This window comes from Pleurodeles waltl, chromosome 4_1, assembly GCF_031143425.1.
Source record: "Pleurodeles waltl isolate 20211129_DDA chromosome 4_1, aPleWal1.hap1.20221129, whole genome shotgun sequence".
Taxonomy (NCBI): Eukaryota; Metazoa; Chordata; class Amphibia; order Caudata; family Salamandridae; genus Pleurodeles; species Pleurodeles waltl.
Window position 1 is genome coordinate 276,915,632 of NC_090442.1, and position 12,078 is coordinate 276,927,709.

Below are 12,078 nucleotides of genomic sequence, written 5' to 3' on the forward strand. Positions count from 1 at the left end.
AAAGGCTCAACAGGCCCCAACCTCTTAAACTTATATGACCCCTCTGAGCAATGTCATTCACACACACATCAACATTCTGACCTATGCCGACGATATGCAACTCATACTATCTCTCTCAGACAAGACCCCCCGCACAATTAACAAGTTCACCACCTACATGACGGAAGTTGCCATTTGGATAAACGCCAACTGTCTTGAACTCAACACAGACAAGACATAAGAAGAAATCTGCAACAGGAACACCTCTCCATTGGAACTCATGGCCACCTGACTTTGGAACCACACCCATCCCCAGCACTCACACCAGGAACCTCTGGATCATCATGGACAACAAACTGGACATGACTGCACAAGTCAACGCCGTCACAGCATCCTGCTTCCACACTTGAAGATGCTGAAAAAGATCTTCAGTTGGCTTACTAGTCGCACACGAAAAATTCACACACACCATTGCCTTCAGTAAGCTAGACTATGGAAACAGTCTGTACGCTGGTATTCCCAAGAAACTCACCATAAACCATCCTTAACTCAACAGCCAGACTCATCCTCAACCTCCCACACAGTGCACTCAACACATGCCACTTAATGGGGCTCTGAATACATGATAGTGCTCAGTTCAGACTTTTCACTTACACATTCAGGATACTATATAACATAGCCCTGCCTTCCTGAACAGCTGCAACTCCTTCCAGCAACCACACAGACACCTCTGCTTTGCAGGGCAACTACTTGCACATGTCCCAACCATACACAGAACTGAGTCTGGTCCTTCTCATACATGGCACCTAAATGGCCTCCCACTACACATAAAAGCCTCCGCCTCTCTTCATCAGGCTAAAGACCTCCCTAGGCTTGGGTAGACAAACACACCATCCCATCCCCAGGATAAACCCTCTAGCCCCCCCCCCCCACCCCCCAAAGGATAGTAGCACAGGGCTTACTCTGTCATTGGGTAAGGCCTTGGCCTGGTTTATTTGCCTCCAATGAGAATACTGAGTGTCACAGAATTTGCATACTGCACTTTCTGCAAGAGAAGCACATTCTGGCTGAAATAGACAAAGGAACTCATGTATACCTTCCTGCAACTATGTCTGCTGCCCTCAGTCCTAAAGAAGATCAAGAGCAACTTGTACCCAAGACATCCTTTTTATCCTAGACTGGGCCAGGAAAGTGTGGTACCCAGAACTCCTGAGCAGGAACATCTGTCCTCTGATCATGCCACCACTTTGGGAGGATGTTCTGGCAAGGTCCTTTATCATATAATAGCAACGTACACCTTCATGAATAGAGATTGAGCAGCAGCAATTTAGTAAAGAAAGGAAATGTTGTGAAAAAGAGAACCCTGTCATGGTGGCTAGTCCTCAACCAAGGCCAAGGCATTATGACTGCATTGATATCTGCCAGGCTACAGCATGGACGTCAATAAATACACCCATGAAACACTATTATCTTGACAGACGGTCTGTCAAGGACACTTCACCTGCTCAGTCCTACAGGGGTTTTTGGTATGAGTCCACGCCACCAACCCTCCACCTTTGGGAAGTACTGCTCTGGTATGTGTTCTAAAGATGAAGAATTTGCAGTTAGAAGTAGCCGTGAGAAGAACAAGTTACCTACTCTGTCTAATCACAAATTACTCACAACTCTCCTACCTTCCTGTTCTGTATAGTGGCCTCAATTTAACATCTTGAAAAGGGCAATATCAGCACCCTGTCACCAGCCTTTGTTTTATGCTCCATGTTTGAGGGTATGGAAAACAAAACACAAGTCATCAGTGTACAAGGGGTGCTTAAATACAGCTACCCTCTATCAGTGCGGAGCAGCCATGATGCCACCTGTTGGTGCATTGGAGTGCTGCTGAAATATTAGTTGAATTCAGTTTGGCACATTGGGGGTTATTCTAAAGGAGGAATTTGCAGTTGGATGAGAGTATCCACCAAAAAGAGCGTTACCTAAGTCATGTTTTCTGGGCATGGTAGAGGAAGCCAAGGCAACTGGACACCTTATTGCCCCTTACATTTTGTACATTTTGTCAGGTTGAGTGTAACACCTTCTATCATTCTTGAAACACAACTTTTGCATAATCCACTGAACAATGCAGATCACTCTTGATTAAGGTGGGCTTCCAGTTAGGGGACCTGTCACCTTTGGAGTCTGGCCCAGTTGGGGAAGTCTCTTTGGCACCCATTCTTGAAGGAGTTTGGAATGTCTGCAGCTACCTTTACCTACTTTGATGAGGCCTGTGCCTCCATGAAGAAGGTTTTTAACCCCAACATTTTGACGAGGACTGGTTGAGGTAGGGGCCACCCTCCTGACTAATGAAGTCTACCAAAACAGACATGACAACAGGAAAGGAAACTGGCAGGATACATAACAAACTGGTGACTTCTTCCTATTTAGAACACCAGGCCAGGGTCTTAAGTGTTTGGGAGGTTTCAGAGATGCCTCAAATGCTCTAGGAGATTTCTGGGATACAGAATGTCCATTGTTTGTGAAAACTGGGAGGGAAATTAGCTTATTTTTTCAGGGGCTAGGAGTGCATTACTGGGACCCCTTTGATACTCCAGACCATGGTAGGATTTTACATAGAGTTGTACAAGTCGCCAAAGCATAAGAGGTGATTTCCTCCCTTGCATTTCTCTGAGAAACAAGAATGTCTCATGGATAGTGAGATCGTGAACATGGAAAGGAAAGGTGTGATTGTGTGAACAGTGCTACACCTCGGTGGATTCTTGAGCAATAGCTTCCTGGTAAAGTAGATGGACAAAGGCCACAGGTAGGTGTTCACAACAGTTTAGTGAATGGTCTCTCTGACATTTAAAAATAGAGTACACCTGACTTCCTAAGGACCATGCAGCCCCTCCTATTGGGAACTGGATGATCCATTTTGATCTGAAGGACACATAAATGCACTGCAGATTCCTTATGTTTCCTTAGAGGGGTCAAGTCTACAGACTGCAGCACTGCATTGCTACCTCTCTTCAGCACCGTGATGCTTTACATGGTTTTGAAGCCAGTAGTGAAATTTCTTAGGTTCAGGTCGGGACGATGCTTAAACAGAGATTTGATGGTGGCTGAACAAAAGATGGCTGGAATGGGAAGGCGATTTTCCGTGCCACCAAGGTTCTGGTGATTGAGTCTGATGCTTATTGTTCGTGCTGGGGAGCACAATGTGAAGAATTGTTCACTGGAGGAAGGTGTTCTGAAGATGAATTGAAACTTCACATCAGCTACCAAAAATTGCCATTGGGCTCTTTTGTGGTTAAGTGCCTGTACAAGGACAGGGTGTTGTAAGCATTCCCCTTAAGATGGACAATACCACATGATTGTTTACATCAACCATCTGAGAGGTACATGGTCGAAGATGCGGGCAGAATTGGCCATTGAGTTTGGGCACCTCTACTTAGGTAAGCACATCTCAGTAATAGCAGAATACGTACCAGGTTGCCAAAATTTGTTAGCTGACTGACTTTTTAGACACCTTCAGGATTTCAGTATGTTGAGGTAAGACCCGAAAGTGGTTCAAACTCTGATGAACAGATGGGGCCTGTTCAAGAATTTGTTTGCATCTTGACTGACCCACAAGCTTCCACATTATTGTCGCTTATTTACTTCTCTGGGAGCATAGACAGTGGATGCCTTCCAACAAGACTGGTCAAAGGGAATGAACTATGCTTTTTCCTCCATGTGCTCTGATTGCCAGGTTGGTGGTTTAGGTGTCTGTAGGCAATCAGCCTATGTACTGTTGGTTGTGAGTGAGGTGACCAAAACTATGGTTTCCAAGTTTACTGAAACTTTCTTTGAATTTTCCATTCCTTCTTCCACATTATCAAATGATCCCAATTGACATTCTGGGTCACCCATGCCAGCTAGTTCTGAATGGCTTGTGCATCTCATGGCCTGGAGGCTTAAAAGGAAAACGGAATGGTCCTAGGCTTTTCAAGACTGGCTGCTTTATTTATTGAGCGAACATCGTCCTATGGTAAAATCAAAAGTTACCAGCCGACTTGACATCAGTGCTCACACTGGAGTTTAGCATGGGATTTGGATCCTCTAGGGGCACACTTCCATATCCATACTTCTTATCAGAGTTAACATAGGGTGGGTTTTCCTTTAGAGCAGTTACCAAATTCAGACTGGAGATTTTTGCAGGACACTTAATGGTTATCGATGTGCCAGTGTATGAGTACCCAGTGACATCCAAATTGGTATGGATTATTAGATAGTGCATTCCACCAGAGCCCAAGTATCAAAAGCTATGTGATTTTAACTCAATAGTGGATGTTTTTCTTTCATAGCCAGCTAACATGTACCTTTACTTAACCGCTTCGCTGCCAGGCCTTTTCCTTTCCTGTGCCGAGCCTTTTTTTGGCTATTTGGGGCAGTTCACACTTAGGCTCTCATAACTTTTTGTCCACATAAGCTATCAACTCCAAATTTGCGTCCTTTTTTCCCAACACCCTAGGGATTCTAGAGGTACCCAGAGTTTGTGGGTTCCCCTGGAGGAGACCAAGAAATTAGCCAAAATACAGCGTATATTTGGTTTCTTATAAAAAAAGAGAAAAAAGGGCTGCAGAAGAAGGCGTGTGATTTTCTTTTTCCCTGAAAATTGCATCAACAAGGGTTTGCGGTGCTAAAATCACCATCTTCCCAGCTTTCAGGAACAGGCAGACTTGAATCAGAAAACCAAATTTTTTAACACAATTTTGGCATTTTACAGGGACATACCCCATTTTTTCTGCTTTTAGCCTCCTTCAAGTTAGTGACAGTAATGGGTGTGAAACCAATGCTGGATCCCGGACAGCTAAACATTTCGGAAAAATAGACAATATTCTGAATTCAGCAACGGGTCATTTGTGTAGATCCTACAAGGTTTTCCTACAGCAAATAACACCTGAAATAAAAAAAATATTGAAATTGAGATAAAATAACCAGCCATTTTTCTCCACGTTTACTCTGTAACTTGTTACTGCGATGTCAGATTTTTTAAAGCAATATACCATTACGTCTCCTGGACTCTTCTGGTTGCGGGGCTATATAGGGCTTGTAGGTTCATCAAGAACCCTACGTACCCAGAGCCAAAAAAGGAGCTGCACCTTGCAATGGGTTTTCATTCTATACCGGGCATACATCAATTCATTTGGTAAAATATAAAGAGTGAAAAATAGGTATCAAGAAAACCTTTGTAGTTCCAAAATGGGCACAAGATAAGGTGTTGAGAAGCAGTGGTTATTTGCACTTCTCTGCATTCCGGGGTGCGCATACTAGCATGTGAATTACAGGGCATTTCTCAAATAGTCGTCTTTTTTACACACTGTCTCACATTTGGAAGGAAAAAATGTAGAGAAAGACAAGGGTTAATAACACTTGTTCTGCTATTCTGTGTTCCCTCGAGTCTCCCGATAAAAGTTACACCTCCCTTGCGTGGTTAGGCCTAATGCCTGCGACAGGAAACGCAACATGGACATATCACATTTTTACATTGAAAACTGACGTGTTTTTTGGAAAGTGCCTATCTGTGGATTTTGATCTCTAGCTCAGCCGGCAACTAGGAAAACCTACCAAACCTGTGCATTTTTGAAAACTAGACACCTAGGGGAATCCCGGATGGGGTGACGTGTGGCTCTCACCAGGTTCTGTTACCCAGAATCCTTTGCAAACCTCACAATTTGACCAAAAAAAGACTTTTTCCTCACATTTCGGAGACAGAAAGTTCTGTCATATTATTGGAATTAAATGTCCAACCTATTATTACCCATAAGGGATCAGCCATGTCCGTCCCGGTCGGGCAAAGAAAGAGACCGGGACGGACATGGCTGATCCCTTATGTTATGGAAAGACAATAAATTTAAAGACCATGCAAATATAAGCCCTGAAGAAGTCCTTTTGTGTAGGACGAAACGCGGTGGCTGATTGCTCGTTTGTTTAAGAAAAAGCAATAATAAAAAATGAAGATTTTTAAAAGACAACGTTGTGTTACTGGACTTTACTGACTTTGCGCAGTGGTGCACTATCCATATCTTTTTGCATGTAATCCTTTCAGGATTGCCCCTGTGGTGGCAGGTGCTGTGATTTGTGCACAGGTATAGCCATAGATATTGGGCGACAATATAATTCACAGAGTTTTAATATTTATGGTAGTCCAAGACAGGTGCATTTGTAAGGTTTAACCCGCCACCAATTCAGTAGCAGTTTACGATTGAGAACAGATGACTGATCCTGTGAGTTCATCTTGAAGAGATTTTATTTTAATATAGTTATCGGAGGGTCATTCTTTGTGGTGAACAAGGTTTCAACATGCCTAATCCCCACCTTTTGTCCTAGCATAGAATATAACATTTCCTACTTAACATGACAAAAAGGTTCAGTTATAGTAAAGGCACAGAGCAAGGATCAATCCATCCTTCAAGACTTATTTCAGTGCCTGCTCTGCCTAGCGATGGTTAATTCTGTATATGCTTGTAATACATTTTAAAGATTTACGGTTGAGAAAAACTATGGGGTCCTCTCATTGATGACTTGAATACAAAGTTTGATTGCATCATGGCACTAGTATTACATTGCTGTGTAATGTAGTTATTCCTGATTTTGGATAGAATTTATGTTGGGTATCATGCAGGTTCAGATATCAAGCAGGAGCAATGATGAAGCTGGGGGTTCAGTTGGTGGCTAACTTCACTTAGGAAAGAGGAAGGGCTGCTGCTTATGGAGAACCAAGGGATTGGCCCTTCTGAGTGGATTTCGCTGGTTTGTTTTCCACAGCTAGGAATTGTAGTACTGTGTGTGGTTATTAAAATATGTTTTGAAGGATGCAGTGTCAAAAAAAAAAAAAAGGAAGATCCTCACCTCTTTGTGCTTAATAGAATTAGAAATGTAGATTAGGTAGAACATTTCTGTTTTCATTCTGTTAACTTTCCTTGCACATTGAAGAGGGGGTAGGGCAAAAATTATGAGAGTCCCCAAACTTTGCATTTCCTATTCCAATTCCCAGAGGAATGTTTAATCTTTCACAATTGCAGCTCCAAAATACTGCACCTTCTTACAGCAAAACTGTCATAAACATGTTTATGCCTCAGGGAAATATTTGTTTACTGAGGTGTGTATCTTTTCAGTAGTTTTTGAGAGTTAAAAAAAAAATGATCTTACATGCTAGTGCACTAACTGGTTTACCATCCAGAATTTTTATCTGAATTCTGCATGTGTGTACCCAAGCCATTCTTATCATCTGAGACCTGAAAGCACTTTCCTGACCATCACAGTGTTAGCCAGTTTGTATCTTGTGTAGAAATGTTTAGTGAGATAATGGAGAAGTAGGTTGGGCATACTCCATCAACGGGAAGACTATGGAATGTCCATGGGGTTGGAAAATGCTTTTTTCTTCTCATTACAAATAGGTACATTTGGCCATTGATATACAAAATCAACTTTAGGTTTGTCTATCAATAGGCAAATGTTTTCCTTCTCTACCAAGCATATGGTGTGATGGCATTAGCTTCTCTCTCCTCTATACCTTTGAGCATGACCCTTACCCTACTTTGCTCAAACAAAGCAGGCCTTGTCCAAGGACCAGTTGGGATCCTATCACCAGCCAACACTTTCACCTAACTATAACTTCACCTTAACATTTGTTTTTTCAGTTAATTTCTGAAGCTTTTTTTTATTGCAAAGTGAGATATTATTATCATACCTAACTATAACATTACTCTAACCATTGTTTATTTTTAGTTAATTTCTAGTTTTTTTAAATTTATTTTTAGCATAAAGTAATATTGTATTACGGTACGTAACTATGCCAACCCCCAGCTGGGCACTGCTCCCACCCTCGACACGCACAGACTTTGGCCATGTGCTGCGTGGGGTTGGCTGCAGGGTCTGGCCTGCAGCCACGTCCTGCAACCAACCTCCCGCCGGTCTTCGGTCATGTGCAGCATGGGTTTTCCGTAGGATCTGGCCCATGACCCCCCTGCCCATAATCAGCCAACTCACCACAGACAAACACGCTCCCCCACACCACTCCCCTTTTAAATGTTTCTCCAATTCCTGCAGGTTTCTCGCTGGAGCCAGTGAGGCTGTGGTGCTCCTGTGGGACTCTTTTTTTTTAGTTTTTGTTTTTTAACATATTTAACCCTAGGGAGTCATGGTACCCCTTCCCTGCCACCTTATACCTCAAGGTCCCTGTTTCCTGATTTGGCAGGCACAACATTTCTCCTCATGTTGTGGCCAGACAGTCAGATTGTGAACTCCTGCAGAACTCGCAGGAGCAAGACAGACAATGGGAAAAGAGGTCCTCTCAACCAGTCAGATTGCTCTATTATTTTAAGTTGTGTTGAGTCCCGTGAACCCAAACTGTCCAGATATGCATACATTTTGAACCTTAATTTCTCCAATTCTACTGAACAGGTTTAGACCAAAACCCAAAAAGCAAGCTTTCAGGGTAATGATCTAGCTTTCCACCAAACATGGTTTTAATTCTGTTCAGCCATTTGGGCTATAGTGCTGTTCGAAAATCCCTATGGAAATTGCATGGAGAAATTGTGTTTTGGGACAGTCCTTTATTTTCCTCATCACCCTCTTGACAGCTCACCCTGAAACTTTAAAGAAAGGAGCTGAGGTGGATGAACGTTTGTTTGGAAAAGTTTTGTGAAAATTCATCACACGACCCCAGAGTTAGCAAACCAAAAACCCTTCTTCCCATTGTAAGTAAGTGCTAACTAAAACTATACAAAAAATATATTTATATTCATACATTCATACTGATAAAAACAGAGTTAAAACATAACAATTAAATCCATTGAAAAAATAAAGACATTACATTGGATGTTGGAATCTTTTCTGCCATCGTCTATAACAGATCAACGGATCGTAAATCCATGCACTCAGATTTGCTTGTTGTTGCAGTACTAATTTCTGGTGCAGACAACATTACCAAACACAGTGCACTGAGCACCACATGAAAAACAAGCATTTGCGATGCAATAGGTCCCGCATTTGCGTGAGTTAGAGCTATTGGAGTTGTAAATTCATAACTGGACTTTTCTTGCCGCATAAATTGGTAAACTCTGCCTCATAATTTTGTCTTTTTCTGCCACATAATTCCAGTGGCCCTGCTTACAACTAAATCACTTCCATTTACCTTCTTCCTCTATCTGCAGCCAAAAATGAAAATGTTGCCATTTAGCATCCTAAATTTAAACCTGTCATGCTAATTCCAATAGAATACCCCTTTCACCAGCCCACCATTAGAGTTGCTGGCTGGCTAACACAATTCCCCAAAAAAAGACACAAGACAGCCATGGAGGAGTAACAAGAGAAATAAGCTAGAAGGGTCACCCAAACATATCAAGAGCATAGTGTTATAAGTATGTTAAGCCTGCCTGAATCATGGTCATAATTGCAATACGGAGAGATTAATAAAGCATATACAGTTATGTAAACCCAATAAAAACCTTTTTCAGAAATAAATGTTTGGGATTAGACTGTAAAGCTCAGAAATCCCTCTAGAGGAGGCCACAATGAAAATAGCATTTGTAAGAAACTTGGTCATGTAACCATATAGTTAGCCCGTAGAGGGCATAACCACATGAAAAGAAAATGTCTGAAAGTAATACACTGTAACCATATAATTAGCCCCTAGAGGACATAGGGGGTTATTACAACTTTGGAGGAGGTGTTAATCCGTCCCAAAAGTGACGGTATATACCACCAGCCGTATTACGAGTCCATTATATCCTATGGAACTCGTAATACGGCTGGTGGTATATCCGTCACATTTGGGTTGGATTAACACCTCCTCCAAAGTTGTAATAACCCCCATAGTGCCTTACACATTTTCTGAGTTACTAGGCCTACTTCAATGATGTTACAAACAAGGCCTGGCTGTAAAACAAAAGTTCTAGCCATGAGAGAGCTTAAAAAGACACTGACTGGTGGGAGGGGTTATTATTTTGGGGTTCCCACTAACCTAGCGTGGGGACCCAGAGATGATGTAGACAGAAAGAGCAGTTTGTTGAGAGCGTTTTGGTGGTGGTCCCGTTGTCCTAGGACCACCACAGGCTGAGTTACGACCAAAAATCTTTTCTAAAAGTAATGATCTGCAAAGCATTATGGGGCGACTTTCCAGAGTGCAGTGAATATTGTAGTATCAGTTCTCTTGCTGTGTCGGGAGAGGATTTTTATGTTTTTTTACGTAAAGCATTTATCAATTACAATGTTTTTGTGAAAGCTATGAAGCATGAAGGGGAGTGCCAGAAGAAATGACTCTGATTAGGTAACTGTGTGAACAATGTGACCAGCGCTTCAATCCCGCCGATGGAGTTCGCACTGTTCTGCGCTTTGAGCGCCATGGCCGCCATGGAGCACGAAGGGGAGAGACAAAAGAAAAAAATAGTTTTCCCACGCTGAAGTGTATCGGCAATCATGCAATAATCCATGTACCGGGGTCAGTCTGCAAGGCGGTAACAAAACCGCCCCTAGGCGGGACAAATGTAAAATATGTACCCAGAACATCAAGGTATTTTTGAAAGACAGGCCCGCAAACGAGTGAAAGTGATGGGCGTTGGTAAAAGCCCACAGAATACTTACAACAGGTCGAAAGCATTTGCGCCCTCGATCTAAAAAGGGAAAGGGTGAGTATTTCAGCCTCGTGCAAGCTTATTAAGCCCTGTTTGTACCCATTTGCCAGCACCCATTGTGCTCTTGCCCAGTTTTTTAAAGACTTTTTTGCTACTTTGGCAAAGATCTGCTTGATGTTTAGTGAGAATGATAAAAGCTGTCTGTGCATCAAAGTAAAATTAACCGCAATGGACATGCTACGTTTTTCTCCTAATGGAAGGTGTTGGTTAATAATTATGCATTCACCACTAATGGACATATACTCTGTGCGCTCCCACATGCTCATTTTGTCTGCACTGTTCTCATCTAACAGAGTTGTTTTGCTTTTGTTTCAGCCGGTGATGAATAATGACAAACACTGCTTTGAATGTTATGGATACGATATTATCATTGATGATAAGCTTAAACCATGGCTCATTGAGGTACGTGTACTTAAAGGGAACAACTTGAATCCTTTGGCTATATATGGGCACCTCAGGTTCTGGTTTGAGTTATAGTGCTGTACTGCAGTTTTGCATGTAAAGTGGGTGATTCAAAAATGCAGTTTTATTTAATTAATTCTAGTGGGTTATGTCCAAATGAAAGAAGGTCATTGACAGTTTAGGCTTAGATGAAATCTTGATTATGCCAGGGGAATTTCACTAATTTCTGATTTCTGCATTACACAAAATGATCGAAATTTCAAAAAATTACACAATTTTTTATCTCTCCAAGAGACATTTGGCTCTCAAACTATTATCACAGGAGGTCTTTTTATTTGAAGCGCAAGTGTGAGAAAAACCATGCAAGATACCCACACATCTCACTTCATTCTATAAATGCCATTTTGCAAAATGTTTATGAAGTTTCCCAAATGTTTATGAAGTTTCCCAAATTCCCTGAGATTCATCATAGGTGGTGGCTTTTAAGGAGTTCGTCATGAAGGTGAATAATTGTCTGGTCAGAGGTTGGAAAGAGTTTCAGAACGGCATAGGCCTGAATTTGATGTGCTAGGTGCATGGTGAAATGTAATGGGTTATTGCTGTGCTTGACATCTTGAAGAGAGCTGTCTTTACTAGTTGACCTTTGACTCATCAGTAGATGGTATTCTGAATTAGCATAGGTGAGTTTCATTTTTGGGTTATGCATGCTTCTGTGACTGCAGTGGGGTGTTCACCTTTGAGCCAGTAGATGCATTTTTGTTGGTGTTAAGATGTGAGTACCATGATGCAAATGGTTGGGGTTTCATATATTTTGTTGCTCCAACGCCAAAGATCTGTCTCGTCCTGGTGGCATGTGTTGAAACAGTAGCATAGTTTCTCGTTGTCTACTATCAGAGTTTGTGCCGATCAGTCTTTATTGGAGCATTCTAATAGGTACATTTCGGAACTAATTTCACCAATTTGTAAAGTGCATATTTTCTGGATCCACATGCTCTGCAGTAGTTAGGTCTGAAATGGTCTCTTGTAGTCCTCTTGTTTTTTCTTG

The 12,078-nt window shown here is 41.9% G+C and overlaps 1 protein-coding gene across 4 annotated transcripts in view; it reads left to right on the forward strand.

Annotated features, from left to right (window-relative positions):
* TTLL1 (TTL family tubulin polyglutamylase complex subunit L1) overlaps positions 1-12,078 on the forward strand; it is a 219,674-nt gene that overhangs the window by 147,530 nt on the left and 60,066 nt on the right. For all 4 annotated transcript variants that reach the window (XM_069228307.1, XM_069228305.1, XM_069228306.1 and 1 more), the window contains exon 8: positions 10,947-11,033. In XM_069228307.1, the coding sequence (XP_069084408.1) occupies positions 10,947-11,033 (87 nt within the window). The remainder of the gene's footprint in view (positions 1-10,946; positions 11,034-12,078) is intronic.